Source organism: Mesocricetus auratus, unplaced genomic scaffold (genome assembly GCF_017639785.1).
Source record: "Mesocricetus auratus isolate SY011 unplaced genomic scaffold, BCM_Maur_2.0 Super-Scaffold_100014, whole genome shotgun sequence".
NCBI classification, from domain to species: Eukaryota; Metazoa; Chordata; class Mammalia; order Rodentia; family Cricetidae; genus Mesocricetus; species Mesocricetus auratus.
The window spans coordinates 15,073,936-15,092,526 of NW_024429197.1; the positions used below are offsets into that span (position 1 = coordinate 15,073,936).

Here is an 18,591-nt window from a genome sequence, read left to right on the forward strand (position 1 = left end):
GCGAAGAGACGCTTAGGGAGGTGGGGGAGGCCGGAGGGGACCACGAGCGACAAGGCTGGGGGAGGAGGCCCCGCCTGGAGCGCGCAGCGCAGAAGCACCTGCCAGTGTCCACCCCACCCCCTCTGCCAGAAGCACCCAGAGAGGCAGATCTTGCGTTTAGGGAGTCTGGCAACCGAGTGATTTGGCCAAGCTGGTGCTCTGGCATCCTGGAGGCTCAGGATACAAGGACCACTGATGGCAGGCGGCGAAGGCCGGGACATTTCCTGGGAAGGGCCAAGAGAGGGACTTCATGGTTGGAGGCTTGGGTTGGGGGTTTGGTGAAACCTGGTTGGCCAGCTGTGTCCGAGCCTGGGAGTTTTCTGGGAAAGGCATGAGGGAGGGCTTCGGGATTATAGCTGGGGTTGGAGAGGAGGGGGACAGGCAGGAGCAGTGGACGCTAGTTTCTTATTCCCACCAAAAACTTGCTCCGCAGAGCCACGCTTTCTTAGAGCACTTGGTATGTGTCTTTCTCCCTCCCCCAACCCACCCCGGTGGTTCCGGTTTCCCTGCATGAGCTCATCTCACAGCTGGGGAGCCAGCCCGGTGGCCCCGGGGTGGGCATGGAGAATTCTCTGAATCGCGGGCTCCATTCCCCACCCCCATCACACTTGCTTCCCGGCCCCTACCCACACGGCCTCGTTGAGTGCCAAGAACCAACTGAAGCAGCCAGAAAGCCTCAGTGAAAGGCCTGCTTTATGTGCCTGGGGCAGCGAGGAGGGGGCTATTCCTTTACCATTGTCCAGACCCAGTCCGGCAAACAGCTAAGCTAGCCGAGGCTGCCTGAGCCTTCCTACCAGCCCTGCAGAGAGAGGGAGGGTAGGGTACTGTGGCCTCAGGGAAGGTTTCCTGCGTCCTGGACCTTGCCTAGGGTGGACTCTTGGCCCTTCCCCTCGCTCTTGTGGGCAGGGTTTTCTTGCAGGGAGAGACACGCAGTGATGGCCAGGCCTTTGCAGCCTACATCTGGGTTCTTCCATAATTGTGGGGCTCAAAGCCAATGTACTTTCTCCTTCTCAAGAAGCCAGCTGACTGGATCTGACATATGAAGTTCACCCTGAATTCCTCTGGGAGAATGACTGTTTGGCTCTCCACTCTTCCTGGAGACTCTGGAAGGCAGGGGACACAGTTATAATCCCTGTAAATGACCCATTCATATCCACCACCCCTGGGGCTTACTCTGATCTGTTTGGGTCCACACAAATTTACCCAGCCTCTTGTGTGTTCAGGGCCCTGTGGTAAGCTATGCTGTGAGCCCTGTGGAGATGTTCAGTGTATGGTCCTGGCTGGGGAGAAAGCAGAGGTGAAGACCCACAGGTAGCTGATACAGTCAGGCAGCTGTAATCACCACAGATGAAGAAGAAGCATGCTACACAGATACACGTCAGCACACTAAAGTGGCTTTGGACTGGGTGTATCAAGAAGGCTAATTTAAGGAGGCCAGGAGGATCTGGGCTGGGCCTTGATGCCAGGAGAAGGACTTGAAGAGTATGAAGTTGTACTTACACAACAAATAGTTATTGAGCAGCACTAGGAAGTCTCCAGGCACCGTGTTAGAAAAGAAATACACGGGATAGTGGATGTTTCTTAACTTGATGAAGCCATTAAGCAAGCAAACATGCCTAATGAAGGGTGCTGATGCAGGAAAGGTGTAGGAATATAGGGTGAATTTCACAGGGATCATCAGGGAAGCCCTCTCTGATGTGACCATGAAAACGGATGACAACCAGAATACATAGGCAAAGAGGTACCTGTTAGGGCTGAAGGTGTTGTTCGGTTGTAGAGTGGCTAGCTGGGCTGTGTGCATGAAGCCCTGAGTTTGATCCCCAGCGTGGAGGTGGATAAAGCAGGAAGTGGGGGTGTTTGCTAGGCTGTGAGCATCACAGGGCACTATAGCAGGACTTACCGTGGAAGATGAATGCAGTACTGACTTAAGAGGTATATTATCATTTCTAGCCCATGGAACCAAGAGGCAGAACACTTCATGTACTCTGACCTTTCTGTGAAGAACGAAAAGGAAGGGGAGGAACACAGAAAAAGACTGACCACTCAGGAGGCTACCACAACGGTCTGAGTCCCAGGTCTGAATAATACGGGCAAAGGCACGACTAGAGAGAAAGGGCCATAGTGATGACTGGAAAGAGACTCAGAGGTAGGAACCAGGGACATCCCAAGCCCTTATCCCTCAGGCCTGGGAGAGTGCAGCTGCCAGCCCAGAGCCGGCTCCTTGCTCACCTCTTCCATTCCCCAGATAAGCAATAGGCAGCCCAGGGGCAAGGTCTCTTTATAATATCACATTTCCGAGAGGAAGAAAAAAAAGAGCCAATGCAGTGTAGTGACTTGCCAAGATAAGCCTAATATCCAGATAACATCAAGTTTGTTTTAGAAAGAAAACAAAGCCTGATGTTTTGGAGAACTCAGGCTGATTCCACTAAGAACTGTAGTCTGGGTGCCCTGAAACTTTCATTCTGACCCAAGAAGAAAATCAAAGAGCCTTCTGAAGCTGGAGGAGAGAGAATGGAAGAGGGAGAGAAGGGGGAAGGGTAGAGAGAGCACAGACAGCTGCTCCAGCCATGAGAGGGGGAGGCTGGGATATGGATGCTGAGCCACGAGGAGTGGGCCTGCAGAGGGTCTTCGGAGCCAGGGCCGGCCTCGGAAGGAAGGCTGGGGTTGGGCTGACAGTGGGCTTCTAATCCTGAGTGTGATTAGACAGAACCGAGGATTTCTCAAGAGTGAGGCTGGTGCTGTGGTGCCAGCAGGACAGGCGACAGAATCACGGATGAGCAGCCCAGCAGGAGCTGGGAGAAGTGAGCAGGGCCAGAGCCCAAGCTATTTCCCCCAGTGTTCCTGATTCTGGTGTTCTTTCGGGAAAATCTCTAGTTGTGAAAGGAGGAAAGAAACAGGGCTCACATCAGGGACAAGACACGTCAATTTCCCCCTTTGTGTGCCAAGTCATAATCCATAGAAAAGGGGCTGTCCAGGCTTATAGCTTCTTAAAGCTCCCCTTAACAGCCACTCCCTCACTTCCCCAGCAGGCAACATCACTTCTCCTAACTACCACCCAGCTCAAGTGCCACCTCCCCCAGGCTGTCTTTTGTAAGTCCTTCCCACTCGGCACCCCTGCTGGGTGAGATGACCCTTTGAGCACCTGCTACTAGGTGGGCATCACAGACTTCCCTCCATTTTCAAGACAGAGATTCTTAATGGAGGGTAATTTTTCCCTCCAGGGGACATCTGACCATGTGTACAGACATTTTTCATTGTCCCACTGACAGGTACTACTGGCATCAAGAAGACAGAGGCCAAGGTTAATGCTAACTATCCCATGATGTCTGGAGAGGCCTTCTCCACCCCAAAGAATGGTCCTGCCCTAACATCAATAGTGTTGCGCTGTCAGTGAAAAGTGACCGCTCAGTCAGGACTACATCTCCCAGCCACCTTGGCAGTTGGGTGGGGAGTGAGACAAGGTATTAGCCAAAGGAATATAGGCAAGCGTGGACTAGATGTAGAACGTTTGAGGACAGCTAACCCACAGAGAGAATGAAGCCAGGGCCTCTAAGACACCATGGGAAGGAAAGATGCCTGCCTACCAGAAACACCCATCCTGCACCATTGAACAGTCCTAAGCCATTGAGTAGCTGGGGGCTGTTGTAGCAGCCAGGCATGTCCTGGCGTAGCTTTCTTTGTTTCCTCTGTTTTCTCCCAGGCAATCGTTAATGAACTCCGCACTCATATTCACTCATTCATTCATGCTACAAGTATTCCTTTATGTGTCGGGCTCCCTGCTAGGGTGCAAAGAAACACCTGTAAAGAAAGAGACATCACCCAAGGTCCCCGCCAGTACCTGGTTGATGGTGTACTAGGAGTTAAACAACAAAGCACAGCTAATTAAGCTAGGAGGGTGATGGAATACGATGGAAACAAGAGGAGCTCTGGCTCAGTCAAGAGAGAGGGAGGGAGGTGAGAAGGAGCATTTTCTAGAAAACAAGCCCGGAGTGCAGGGAGGTAAGATACAGTAAGAAGATTCTGCACCCGGCTGTAGCACCAAGAAAGGGCTCAGGGGCACCACAGACCTCTCTGTGTGATCTCCCGGCTCAATAATGGTCAGTTTTCTCACTTACTATCACCCAGGCAGACTGGAAACTCCTGATGGCAAAAACATTATCTTGCCTCCTGAGTTTCCAGTGTCTGTTTGTGCCTGAAATTCTTTCCTCCTTGAATGACCCAGGAGGCTTTTCCTTCCAGCTTTCTCAGAACCCATTTCTACTTTCTGTTCGGTCCTCCTGTTCAGCAAACATTGTGCATACCTATGTAGACTCCAGAACGTGAAGCCGGGACAGTCATGCTGGTCCGCCATGTCCACATGATCATTTTAGTCTTCTAAAATCAGCCTCCTTGCTACCTGGAAGATCCTGACCGAGACCCCATTATCTATCCTTCAGTTTGCTTCCATCCACTAAGCTGCAGGCACCCTGCCTCTGCTCATACCCTCACCAAACTTTCTCTGCAACCAGTTATCTTTTAAAATACAGACTTCATAATTTCACTGCCCTCCCTGCACTTTCGGTGAGCCTACAGGGTAAAATCCAAACTCCGGCCAGACCCGCCCTGCAAGGGTCTTCATTATCTGTCTTTGTCTGCCCTGACAAGCACCGGTTTTCAGCTTCCTTGATCTCCTTGCTCCAGCCCTAGGAGGCCCTCACACTCTCATGGAGGAGCTGTTCTTCCGGGTCCTGCCATATGCGGCTGTATATACCTGGAATGCCCCTTACCCCCTCCTTCATCTGGCCATCACTTATTTGCCCTTCGAAACGTGGTGCAGATGTGTGAGCTCTCAAGCCGTCTTCTGCCAGTGCCTTGGATTTTGTAACTTGAATGTGAAATGTCTTACATAGCTTCACATGCTGGAACACTAGGTCTCTGGCTGTCTGAGAAAGCTGTGGAAACTTGAAGAAGTGGATCCTTGTTGCCAGAGGAAGTATGTCACTTGGGGCGGGCCTGGGGACTTTATGGACTGACCCACTTCCTCTTCAGGCTTTTTTTTCCTGAAAGTGGATAAGCCCTTTCTCCTTCAAGTTGCTTCTGCTAGGGTGTTTTAGGCCAGCAACAGACAATTAACTAGGACAGCAGTCATCCCATGAACTTGAATAGATGGATGAGTGGCTAAGGGGACGGACGGGTGGATGGCGAGGTGAATGAATGGGCAGCTGCCTAAATTCTTGAGAAGGTCCTCAGTGGTATTTGTGAAATGGACTCACTACTTCTCCTGGACTTCATTGACTGAATCTCTTAAAGAAGCACCTTCTCTGAGTTTTGATTTAATGTTACACTGTCTTCAGAGAACTCTGATATGAGAAACTGACCAGCTTAGCCGCATTTCTGTCTTCTATGAAAGCAGAATTGAATATATTGCCCACTATGTCACTCAGTGTCCTTTATACAAGGACTCATGATAAATTCATGCTTGGGGTTATTTTCAGGAAACACTTTGTCTCTGCAGATGAAGATGTGTGCTTTCTGCTGTCAGGAAATAAAAACTGCCTCTCGGCCCGTTTCCACTTCTGCTGTAGCTCACAAGTAGGGATATGCGCTTTTATTGCCTTCTTACCTTCATGCAGTCAGATCAATCTGGGGGCCTGAAAGCAGCAGCTCTCCCTGCCTTCTTCCAATAGCGTCAGTTTGGGCATTGCACTATAATGCCGAATTTTGCTGGCCTGCCTCTGTCACCTGGCAGGATGCACTCAGGCAGTACCTTGGCCAGTCCCGGGTCCTAGGGCTGTTACATCACTATGTTGTCTGTGCACAGGTGCAAAAGTCTCTTTAAGAGGCAAACTCTGTCCACTTCTGCTCTCTCTTTCCCACTGTTCCTCTGAAGGAACAGACAAGACTTTTTCTGTCTCTCCCTCTGTCTCTCTCTCTCTCTCTGTCTCTTTCTCTGTCACTCTTGCTCTCTTCTTCTTCTTCTTCTTCTTCTTCTTCTTCTTCTTCTTCTTCTTCTTCTTCTTCTTCTTCTTCTTCTTCTTCTTCTCCTCCTCCTCCTCCTCCTCCTCTCTCTCTCTCACATCCTCTCTCCATTCCTCTCTTCCTCTCTCCATCTCTCTCTTCTTTCCCTCCTCTCCCTTCCCTTTCTCTACTCCCTTCCCTTTACCCCAGTAGAACTTTCCACTCAAGCTCTGCCTGCCTAGTCTGTTTTTCCTTCGCCCATCATGAGACCAGCCACAGTCCCACCTGGTGCCATATTATTACACTGATAATTTGTATCTCAAGAAATTTGGAGTCCTCAGATGTCCCAGTCCCACTTCTGGGCAGTTTGACCCTTTAGATATGAAGGAAATGGGAATGGGGTGGGATTATCTAGATTTTTTAGGGACTTCCAAAATAATTTGAGGCCTGAGAATTGCTATTAGCCCCATAACAAAAAGAAAATGGCAACATGGAAATCACAAATATTTAATCAAATGCAAAGTGTAACATTATGTCAACTTCATTAACTGTCGAATTTGGTAGGCATAAAAATTTCATTACCTTTGATAAGGATTTATAGGCTGGAGTTTTTCTCACTGTGTAAGATTCCCTGAGTAGCCCAAGATTGGGCAGAAACCTCAGTTGACTATAAATCAAATAAATTACTCATGGACAAAGAATTTTCAAAAGGAAAATGTCAAAAAAATCCCCTTTACCTGAAAAATTATATTTATTGTAAGAAGTGGGTAGGCTCAGTGACATGTGCCAAAGAGAGGGTGGGTGGAGTTCAGTTTTCTATTTATTTTCCATTTTTTTTATTTGTTTAAGATAGGGTTTCACTATATATCCCTGACTTCCCTGGAACCCACTATGTCAACTAAGCTGACTTCACACTTAAAGGGATCCTCCTGCCTCAGCTTCCTGGCAGGTGGCTTTTGGATTTCTTTTTCTTTATGCATGCTAGGGTAGGTAGTTTGAGCTGTGACCTATGCTCCATTAAGATTTTTAATGAGCCGAAGACATCCCCACTTTTTTGAGTTTTGCAACCTAGTCATATTTGTGTCAGATGCACTACCTTTGGCCGTAGGGCATGAAGGAATACTGCCTTCCCTTGAGATTTTTTTCTGATTCTGTGTCAAAATCACGGGGCTGGAGAAAGAGTTCATTTGGTAGAGTGCCTGTCCAACATTCACAATCGGTTTCAGTCTCTAGCACCTTGTGAACAAGGTGTGGCAGTCCGTGTCTGGAAGTTCAGCATTTCCTTGGGAAGGAGGGCCAAGAGGGTCAGAAGTTCAGGCTCGTCCTTGGGCTATACAAGACCATATTTTTGTTTCTCTAAATGAGGAAAGAAAAGTAAAGGGAAAGTAGGAAAATGATGGGTGGGGGGAAGAAAGCAAGAATTCTTCCTAATCCCAGCTAACTTTCACTGGAGACAATGTATTCACCAAACTACAGAGCTCTTCACATACATTGTCTCAATCGGCACCAAACAGCTCTCTGAGGTCAGGGGTTTTATTAGGTCTATTTTGTAGAGAAGTCAACTGAAGCACAGAGGGTGAAGCAAGCTGCCCAGGGTCACATTCAGAGTAACAGGGAATTTAAGAACTTTTCCAAGTTAAAATGGTGTCTGTGACCATTAGTGCCAGGCTTCAAGAACTAAAAAAGAAGAAGAAAAAAGTGGAAGCCAAACCTGTCTTGTTTGGTACTCGATCTTCAGCACCTCCCCCAGACGTGGGTGCTAAGGGTACATAACTCCCTGGACACTGGAAATGGGAGTTAGTCTGTGCCAAGCACTGATGGCTTGTGGTGATCTCCCCAGGGTACAGGGCTTCTCTAATCCTTGTGGCTTACACTAAGGGGTCCATGACTGGTGTTCAAAATGCAGTCAGTGGCGGGGAGGGAGTGGAGGTCAGGCAGGGATAGAACAGTGCATAAGATGCTTGTAGCACAAGCATGAGAAAGAATTCATCTACCCAGCATTCACATAAAAAAGCCAGGTGGCTTTGGCAACCCTCTTGTAATACCAACATTTGGGAGACGAGAGAGATTCCCATAGGCAAGCTGGTGAGCTAGACTAGCCCAGAAGAAGTGCTCTTGGAGAGGGGAGGGACCCTGCCCCACTCCAATAAAGCCACACCTCCTAATAGTGCCACTCCTATATGCTTATTGGGGCCAATTACATTCAAACTACCACATTATATTATCACCCACAGTCATGCCCACAAGCCACCCTTATGCTCACGGATACTCCCTTGCCAGGTTCTAGATTATGCCAAATTGGCAATTAAAATTTATCACCACACTTCCAAATGAAGACAACTCTGCTGAAGAAGTTCAAGTCCTATAGCTTGAACTTCTAGCCTCTAGAACTATTAGAAAATAAATTTCTACATTTTAAGCATGTGGTGTGCCAGCCTTAACAAACTAGTATGCTAAAGTACATAGTGCTCACCTCAGTTTCTGATGACAGGGAACAGACAACTCAAAACCTAATGAAATCTTAATGTGAACTCAAGTAATCTCACTCTACAGTTCATGGGTCTTATTGTACGTTCTCTGTGCTATCCAACGTGAAAATCCCAGACACAGGTGGCTCTTGAGCACTTGAGTTGTGCCTAGTGCCTATTTCTATTTTTTTTTTTTTTGAGACAGGGTTTCTCTGCGGCTTTGGAGGCTGTCCTGGAACTAGCTCTTGTAAACCAGGCTGGTCTCGAACTTACAGAGATCTGCCTGCCTCTGCCTCCCAAGTGCTGGGATTAAAGGTGTACACCACCACTTCCCGGCCCTATTTCTAGTTTATTTTATTTAAATAGGTGAGTGTGTGTGATCCTATGTATATGTATATGTATATGTATATGTATATGTATATGTATATGTATATGTATATGTATATGTGGAGGCCAAAAGGTCAACACACTGGGTTCCATTCTCCACCATTCTAATTTTTTTTCAGACAGGGTCTTTCGCTGACCTTGTAGCTCATTGATTCTACTAGACTGGCTGGCTAGCCACCCCCAGTGTCTCAGCCAGGGTTTCTATTGCTGTGATAAAACACCATGACCAAAAGCACGTTGGGGAGAAAGGGGCTTATTTCCATTTAGAGTTCCCTATCATAGTCTATCATCAAAGGAAGTCAGGGCAAGAATTCAAGGTACAAACCTGAAGGCAGGAGGCAAAGGGGGTTACTTATTGGCTTACTCTTTTTTTGTTTTTTTTTTTTGTTTTTTTTTTTGTTTTTTTTTGTTCAGTCTTTTATACTTCCTCTGTAATGCCCCTAGCCATGCCCAAAAGTGGGCCTGGCTATTGACGTAGTTCATTTTGGCTTACTCTTTCTGAAGCACTCAACTTGGTTTCTTATACATGCCAGGACCTCCAGCACAGGGGTTGTACCAACTACATCGGCCTGGGCCCTCCCATGGCAATCACTAGTTAGGAACATGCCCCACAGACTTGCCTACAGGCCAATCTTATGGAGGCATCTTTTTCTCAATTATGATTCCCTCTGCACAGATGACTCTAACTTGTGTGGCTCTAACATGAACACTAAGCTCTCCAGGACACCCAGGGATCCTCCTGTCTCCACCTCCCCAGTGCTGGGTTACAGTTATGTACTGCTGACCGGCTGCTTTATGTCATCTTTGGGGACCTGAACCCTGGCCTCATGTTTACAGGGCAGGTACTTTAGTCAATGAGACCTCTCTTTTATTTTCCAGCCCACGAACTGAATTTTTAAACTATGTTAAAATACAATTAAAATTTCAATAATTCCTTGTGGATGATGGCATTCATATAAGATGTAGCTCTATGCAGTTTTAAAGACGGCACTTAAGGACTTTTTCAGCATCTTGGAGAAGCCTGTGTGCTCTAAGAAACCTACCTCTATCTTTGTTCCCTATCCCTGCTTGTTTTAATGTTTTTGTTTTTGTTTTTTTCTCCAGTCCTTTCTGATTTACTCCTGGGTGCCTGGCTCCCCTGTTCAGGGGAAGACAATTCAGAGGAGGCTGGGGGGAGGGGAGAGTGGAGGGAGTGGGAGTTGGGGCCAGGCTGACTTTTCCCAAATCCTGTGGCCTGGGCAGTGCAAGGTCTTGGCACTCTGCTGTAAGCATGGGTGTTAGCCAACCAAATGCCAAGCGGCACAAACACTGAGTGACATTTTCAGAACTATTAATATTTCATCAGAAGTGATCACTTTTCCTTTAAATACACTCTTAAAAGGTTTTCTACATTCTTAACTATAATTTTATTCAGTCTAGGTCCTCAGAATTTTTCCCAAAGGAGCACATCTTCAATTTCATAATGAAAATCAGAAAGGAATGAAGCTCGGCTTGCAAAACTCAGAGTCAACATTTCCAGGAATTCAGTCCCTCTGTAAAGAGCAAAGCTACGGAATGGGTACCTACAGTATTCCAGACTCTTTATAGACAGTGTACTATTAGTTTATCCAACATGTATTTATTGAATACTTACTGTGTGCTAGAAATGTGATAGACTCACTATGTAGCTCAGGCTAGTCTAGAACTTGGATCCTCCTGTCTCAGCCTCCAGAGTGCTGGGATTACAGGTGTGTACCACCACACCCAGCTCAGTAATTTGGGCTTCACAAACTTGGCAGCAGCAGTTTGGTCTATCTGTAGTCACACCTCCTTTCATCAGAAGATGGCTTCAGGAGAGGACTTACCAGCTCTTTCTCCATCATCATGCTTCTTTGGTCCATGAGCTACTGGAGGGAGAGGAAGAAAGATTCGGGTCACATAGCTAAGGAGTACAGTGTCAGATGTCTGAGACTGGCTTGTCCAGGCCTCATTTGTCTGCCTCTATTCTTTCTTCCTCCATCTCCTGCTGGTTCTTTCCAGGGTGGGCCCTTGGAGGAGGAATCACTGCTTTGGGGGATCAGGGAATGCCTGGCAACGTGCTGTGCAGCTAGTAAGGAGAAGTTTGTGGGGGGATGGGAACTACCGATCCCTAGTAAAGAGTGAGCTGAGTTTTTGTTTGTTTGTTTTCTATCTCTGCCTCCCTGTCCCAGCGCTGGGGTCGCTTGGGCACTAGATCAGGTCTAGAGTCCTGAGCTTTTGAATTCCAGCCTCCCTTCTTGAACTCTGGACAGGCACAACCTTTTAGGACTTGGAGACTCAGTTTCCTTCCATTATGTATGCCTAAAAAGAAGCAGTAGTAAACTCTTGAGCTTGAATACGATGAGATTTGAGTTTAGCCCTTGGCATTCGGTGCTCCCCTGGAATGGCAGTTAGGATTAATGCCAGAGGACAAAAGGGCAAGTCCCCCACCCCCACAGGCTCTTAAGTTTGTGTGTAGTGGCTGGGGTGGAGACAGTGTTTCACTTTGATTTACTTAAAGGGGACGCTCCCTGGCTTCTTCGCAGCTACACCCCGCCCCCACCCCACCGGCGGGCCTTGGATACGAACGCCCGGCCCGTGTCCCCGCGCACTCAGCCGCCGAGCCGTTGCCCTTGAACCCACAGAAAGAATCCCAGCTCTCGACGGCAGGGGAGTGGGAGATACTCGGCACGCAAATCTGCTGACCCCCGGCCCGCCCTGCCCAATTGGCGCCCTTTTAAGGGTTGAGACCCTCTGTGGTGCTGGGTCGCAGTTCTGCGCGGAGGCGCGACAGGTGTCCGCTGGGGACCTGGGCCAGGCTGACTGCCAGCACAACACTGCATTGGGGATTTCTTTTTAGAGAGGCAAAGCAGCAGTAGCAGCAGCAGAGAGAGAGGGACAGAAGGGGGCAGACGGGAGAACTAAAGCCAGGACCTGCGGTGAGCGGGGGCCGTTAGCCCTCGGTGTGCACCGGATCTCTGGGAAGGTGGGAGGGGACAGTCCCATGGCCTGCTCCCTCCCAGTCTAATACAGTGTCCAGCCTTTACTCCTCTCTCCTGGCGGCTTGACAGGCGAGAATGGGCTGAGTCACAGGCCCTGAAAGGTGTCACAGGGGTGTCGCAACGGGGGAGTGCCGGGTTCTGTGGGGAGAGCCAGTCCTCCCCTCCAGTCGTTCCCAGATGTCATTCTGCCCACCCAGGCGCTTGGTTCCTGAGTTCCGGGGCATTCCACGGTTACTAAGTTACTGGTTTTTGTTGACTTTTAAATATTTTCTTCTACGGGAGAGGGGGAGGGGGGCAAAAGTCAGGAAAGAGCAAATAAAAGCAAGTCAACATAAGCCCCCCTTCCCCAAAAGAAAGTTGCCCCCCTTTCCTCATCCCCATCCAAACAAAACGCCTCTGAAACCCACAGCTTGGCTGGAGCAACAGCCAGCTAGAACTGACTACTTCCCAGGCCCAGTCTTTAGCTCCCTTTCTGGTGAATGAGGGCTGGTGGTGGACAGTCCCTTTGTCTCCCAGCCCTGGGTGGACAAAGGGGCTTCCGGAAAGAGAGAAAGAGGATGGCCAGTGGAAATGGGCTCCCTCCATCCTCGGCCATGGTGGCCAAGCGTCCCTCCGCCCTGGGGCCATTCCCCAGATACGTGTGGATCCACCAGGATACACCTCAGGATAGCCTAGATAAGATTTGTCATGACATCTGGAAAAGAGTTCAGGGCTTGCCAGAGTACCTGCAGCCCAGGACCTCACTGGAGAAACTCTCTGCACCGATGACAGCGACTGTCAGCTTCCAAGAAGAGTGAGTAGTGCCCTGTTTGGTTGATTATCAAGGAATGAAGGGCGGGGGGCGGGGAATGAAGTCTGACTTTGGGTTGAACTCTCTGGCCCAGTGTTAAACTCTATATACATTTTCTTCATCCCTATAATCCTTAGTATGGGTAGTTTGGAGGAGGGAGCTGACCAAGGTCCTGAAGTTTCAGGGGCAAGGGAAGAACCCATTCCTGATGGCTTCTTTCCAGCTAAGGAGGCATTTGTCTTTCTAAAGGCGTAGGTAACTAAGATGAAGCTCTGGAGTCTTCGCAAAAGCATTCTCACCAAGCCTAGGAGTTAGATCACTGTCCCCAAAGGCAACTAGATGATCTTTCCCCTCTCCCAAGAAAAGTTCGGGCATTGGCACAGATGAGTCTGGTGGCTGGAAACCACATCTGGAATCCCCTAATACAGAGAGCAGCTGTCCCATTCAGCATCCACAGAGCTACTGCAAGAGCGCACATCAAAATATTTACTGGGAAGGCATTGACATATTCAGAGGACATAATAGAAAATTAAAGTGCGGGAAGATGGCTGTAAATAGCCGGTTTCCCGGATGGGAAATCCCATGTCTGGGAAACACGGAGCTAAGTGTTTCTGTATTAGGAAAAAGTTGAGGAGATATTGTTGGGGCTGGATATTGGAAAGGAGAGGAAGGAGCAGAGAGGAAGAAGGGATCTCATTAGGAAAAGAAGTGCATCTGCTGTGGTGATTAATGTCACTGCTGAGTACTCTTTCAAGGCTCTGCAGCTAGCTTCAAAGTGGGCTGCAAGCGTTAATTAATCCAGCATCCCTATGAAACAGGTATTAGTGTCCCCATTTTACAGATGGATTAAGTGTTAATAATTAAGTGATAATTAAAGACTAAGTGATAATTAAGTGTCGTCTGCCCCCAACACATGCTCCAACTCAGTTCAGAGATGGGGGAACCATCCAGGCATTTATCAGCTGCCTCAGGTTTCAGGGCTTTCTAAGCAATAGCTGAGAGGGAAAGCAAAGTATAGCAGGTGCTCAGGTCTGCACTTCCTGCAATCCCTTTGCAAGCTCCTTTGCTTGATGCAGATGAAGGTAGAAGGCATGCGGGCTGCTTCTGCCTCCTCTGCACTCTGCTCAGCAGGACCCGGCTCAGATGGAAACGGCCTTTCTATAGCCAGAATCCTGTGGCTAGTCTGTTCAGTGGCACCAAGCTCCTCTGCCTTGTTCATTGCCATCTGCTCTGGGACAGTGCCTTGGCATGGGAAACCTTGGGGCTGTACTCAGCTCTCTCAGTGGCCAAGGAGCTGATTGTCCACTTTCTGCATCAAAGGTCAGCAGCAATTTCCAGTAGATAGCCCCTTCTCTGCCAGGTCACACTGAATTCATGGAGACAGACTCTACTTCCAGTCCACACTTGGCCAGAAATTGAACTAGCCTACCTTTGGCCAGTTGATTCACTCTGTTTGGCTTTGATTTCCTCATCTGCAAATTGAGGGTGATGTGCTCTGCCTTGTCCAACTCAGAGTCGATAACGAGGGTCAAATGTGATGGGAAACAAAGAAATGAAAGATGCATTATAGAAACAAGGCTGCCTTAATATGTAATGCACCAAGTTTTGGGGTAGGAGAGCTACTGCTGTTGGCTTTCTTCTGGAGTTTTCCTATTGCACTCCAAGTCCAGAGGGTGCTTCACACAGCCACCCTAGAGTCAAGTGGGCTGTTTGCTGGGTCCCATCCACACTTTAGCCAGAGCTGTTCAGGCTTTTCTTGGTTTTACTAACTGGAGTTCTGAGTATGGTGGCATTTGTTAGAGTTTGGAGACTAAGAAGAGACCCAGGAACCCACCTACTTGGATGAATAAATCACATCATAGTTGTAGCTATCCACCTGGTAGAACACAATAAGAACTTCGTGAAATTGAAGCCAGTGCTGCTGGAGTCAGACAACCAGGTTCAGCCCTGTGCTGGCTGCAGAACCTGTGACTGTATGGTGGATCTTAGCTTTGGTTTCCTCATCTGCCAAATGGAGATGATGGTAGGGGTTGCTGGAGGTGACAAATTAGAATCATTCAATGGTCCCGCTAGTAATTAGGGTTCATAAATTCCTTCTAAGAACAACAGTTATAATTTCTGTAAACTTTGCAATCTTTGCAGACAGGAGGTAGGTACCTTTTCAAACTCCCCATTCTTTTTTCATTATACAAATTTGCAAATCCCAAAAATAAATTAGGGTAGTGAGAGTCTATAGATCTAAATTTCTTTTTTTTAATTTATTTTTATTTTGTGTGTATTCATGTTTTGCCTGCATATATATCTGTGTGAGGGTTTTGGATCCTGGAGTTAGAGACAGTTATGAGTTGCCACGTGGGTGCTGGGAATTGAATCCAGGTCCTCTGGAAGAGCAGAAGAGCAGTCAGTGCTCTTAAGTGCTGAGCCATCTCTCCAGTCCCAGATCTAAATTATCAAATTGTGCCATTCTGGTTTCAATTGTTCCTCTGCCCCTTTTAAATGAAATTTATTCTCATTGATTTGTTTGTTTTCTTTTTTGGTTTTTTGAGACATGGTCTCTCTACGTAGCTCTGCCTGTCCTGAAACTCTGTAGACTAGGATGGCCTTGAACTCATGGAGATCTGCCTTCCTCCACCTCCTGAGTGCTGGGATTAAAAGTGTGGGCCACCAACTATTTGCTTACTTGAGACAGGATCTCATGATGTAGCCCAGACTGGCCTGGAACTTATTATATATCCCAGATGAACTTGAACTCACAGCCTCTCAGGTGTTAAAATACTTCGTTACAGAGGAGTAGACTGAGGTTTGAAGAAGCTCTTTTCTTTTCCTTCATAAAGGGTAGAATTTCAGACATGGAGTACTGTACCATCTTGTCCCAGCTGTGACTAGAGTGACCATCTTCCCCTGGAACATAAGGCATCTCTGCACAGTCACTTTACCTCAGAACCCCATGTTCTGAGTGATCAAGGGTAAACTTTAAAACTAGAGGTCACACCACTGTTTCTTATGTGTTCATGCCACAAGATACCCACCTGTTGGTCTTTTCCCTGCCTGATGTGTAGAGTTTGGTTTGATGGTGTCTCTTTTTGGGACTGCTAAACAAGTTCTTGAGTCTTGTTACTCACCAACTTTAACGTTTTTCAAAAATATTTATGTATATGGGCGTTTCATGTGTATGTCTGTGCACCACATGCGTGCCTAGTGCCCATAGAGGCCAGAAGACAGTTTTGGTTTCCCTCAATCTGGAGTTACAGACAGTTGTGAGCTGCCGTGTGGGTACTAGGAATTGAAGCTGGATCCTCTGGTAGAGTACCGGTGTTCACCACTGAGTCATCTCTCCAGATCCCAGAAAAAGTTTCTTGACACATCCCTAAATGTCTCAGAAACCTGGACATGCGGTTTTGGAGGCCATCCTGAACTGCCTGAGTCACTTGCCTGATGTCCTTGCCAAGCAGTCATTCACACCCTCTCAGATGGAGAAGTGCTGTGTCTGAAGCTGTCAGCTCTCTCTACGGGGCTTGTTTTCCCTAGAGCTGAAATCTATTCCCTTCAAACTAAGGGTATTCTTTTCTTGGGGCTCCAGAATTACTGTCTCATCTCCGCGTAGTGCTTAGATGGGAAAGGACAACAGCAGACCCCTCCCAGGACTTTTTGTCTTTGTAAACTGTAAACCCCTGGTTTTCTTTTACTCTTTAACTGACTTGTATGTTGGCTTCCTGTTAATATTTCTGATGCTTATGGCAATGGGGTTCCTAGAACCAAGTGCAGATATGTGGGAGGGATCCATGCATGCTGACTGTATACCCCATGCTGCATCGTATATTCCTGTTAGTGATGATTGACACCACAGTCACATTCCTTTTCATGCTGTGTTTGCTCTATAGGCACATAGGAGTTCATTTACTCAATCGAAAATATTAGGTACCTACTGTGTGCCCGGTGCAGTGCTAAGTGATGGGGGACAAATCTTTTGAGCCAGATAAAATAACAAAGTATGTAAAATTTACACAGCAACAAAAAAAATCGATGATAACTGCAAACTGTGAAGGTATTCTCATTGGAGGAGACCAGTGATGAACACATAAAAGAGGTGAGATAATATCAGATAGCAACCAGTGCAATATGGAAACAACATCCAACAAAGAAATAGCAAGAGACCTGTTAGACTGAAGTATAGGAGCCTGTGAACTGAGTCTCAGATGCCAATAAGCAGCTGCTCATCTGACAGTTCTGGAGGAAACATCTAGACGGAGGACAGGAGACAGAACAAGCACAAGGACCCCGAAAGGATGATGTGGGCTTTGGGAAAAATAATGTGACTAGAGAGCCCAGAGGGATGGGGACATTGTACCAGCTGACATCCAAATTAGGCTAGTGAGGTCTTAAGTGACCTCAAAGGTCACCATATAGAGCTAAGAGCTCGTGCATGTGTGCTGGCACACTCTGGGCGTATTTTCAGAAATCCCTTCAGTTTCTGCACAGGGATAGCTTAGGATGTGTGAAAGGAGTCAGAGGTGTCTTAGAAGATGCTACAGTAAACCAGCTAAGGCCCACATGGGACAGTATCTGGGCCATGGTGACTGTTCCACAGATGGAAGGAGTAGGGGGTTCCATGTACAACATGAGGGAAACAGGGGCCCTGCTGATGGCTTGGGCACACCGAGACCAAGAGGTGGGACGCACAGTTTTTTACCTTGGGTTACAGGTTGAACAATGGTGCCATGTAAAGAGGTGGGGGAAGAAGTGGGGAGAAATGGGTTTTGGCAAGAAATCAACAGTTCTGTCTAGAGTCAATTAAACTCCAGAATCCTGCTCAGTTATCTTTTAATTAGTCTTAAATTTGGGCTTAGAGAATTGTGGCAAGCCACTTACTGACTCATATTCCAGGATTACATCTTCACTCATTCTCCACAGCATTGCTAATAAAATTCCTCAGCCTCAGAATGGGGGCTTTGGGTTTTCTGTTGACTCTATTGCTCTCACTACGGAATGGTACTAGTTCATTCATTTCCGTTTTGATTCTTTCAATGAATGTTTACCATTGCCTTCTGTAGACCAGACTCAAGTGCTGGTCCACAGGGATACAGGGATAAGAAGGGCAAAGCTCCTTCCCTTGAGGAGTTGCCTGTCCAGTGAATAGGGTAGGGGACAGACTCATCAGACAGAAGCAATACCTAGGAAAAGTTTAATGTGCACTTACTGTTTTCAATATAATGTTTTGGTGAAACATTATTATGTGACAGAAAGAGAAGGCCCTGATATCTTTCATGGAGCTTCAGTGTCTTTGAAAGGACAATGGGTGATATATGACAATTAGCATGCTAATGAAGGAACACATGACTGAGACTTGGGGTAGATTGGACACTCCTGCACTATGACTGTAGCAGAAGATGTGGGCACAGTTCCATAGTAGAAGGCAGTATCATAATTAACAGTATTTTCATTGTCAAGGCTTCCCGAATTCAGGGTGTCTTGAGGATGTAGAAGGTAGAGCTTGTGGAAAGAGTGCAGCCAGTATAGGAAAGTATAGGGTCTTCCTAAGGATGGAGTCCTCTGTGAGAAAGAAAAGCAGTGGGAAGGTGATCCTGGGCTGGCTGGCTGTGATCAACCTCCCTGACTGCTTCCAGGCCCTCCCTGGGCACCTGAGCTTGTCAAATCAGGTTGAACCTGTTTTTCAGAGTTCAAAGGCTTTGCTGAGCATCATGCAAAGTCTGGCAGAAAGATAAGACTGCAGGAAGAAATTCGCATTAAGCATTCAAAATCCAAGCAAAACAAAAAGCAAAGCCAGGAACGAGCCTAGCAGCCGGGTGCTTTTCACTGACTACCATTTGTTCCAGCAGAACCCTTGCTCAAGCCTGAGAGACTTGGGAAGCCAAGGCACTGCCTTGTTTGAATGACTCTCCCAACAGAGCAATTCTTTCTACTATTGTTATTAAGCAATTGAGTGGATTTACTTTGCTAGAGAAATCGCTTC

General features: G+C 47.5%; 1 protein-coding gene and 1 long non-coding RNA gene across 3 annotated transcripts in view; one reads left to right on the top strand and one right to left on the bottom strand.

Moving 5' to 3' along the window:
- Positions 1–715: 715 nt before the first annotated feature.
- On the bottom strand, positions 716–11,962 carry LOC121143930. The gene is made up of 3 exons (XR_005881244.1): positions 11,876–11,962; positions 10,676–10,717; positions 716–1,142 (listed from the first exon to the last, which is right to left on the bottom strand). It is a non-coding gene; the product is annotated as an uncharacterized LOC121143930 (long non-coding RNA).
- A 5-nt stretch (positions 11,963–11,967) lies between these two features.
- CUNH1orf94 (chromosome unknown C1orf94 homolog) overlaps positions 11,968–18,591 on the top strand; it is a 43,999-nt gene continuing 37,375 nt past the window's right edge. For both annotated transcript variants that reach the window (XM_040756599.1, XM_040756600.1), the window contains exon 1: positions 11,968–12,623. In XM_040756599.1, coding sequence (XP_040612533.1) covers positions 12,310–12,623 — 314 coding nt within the window. In that variant the 5' untranslated portion in view covers positions 11,968–12,309. The remainder of the gene's footprint in view (positions 12,624–18,591) is intronic.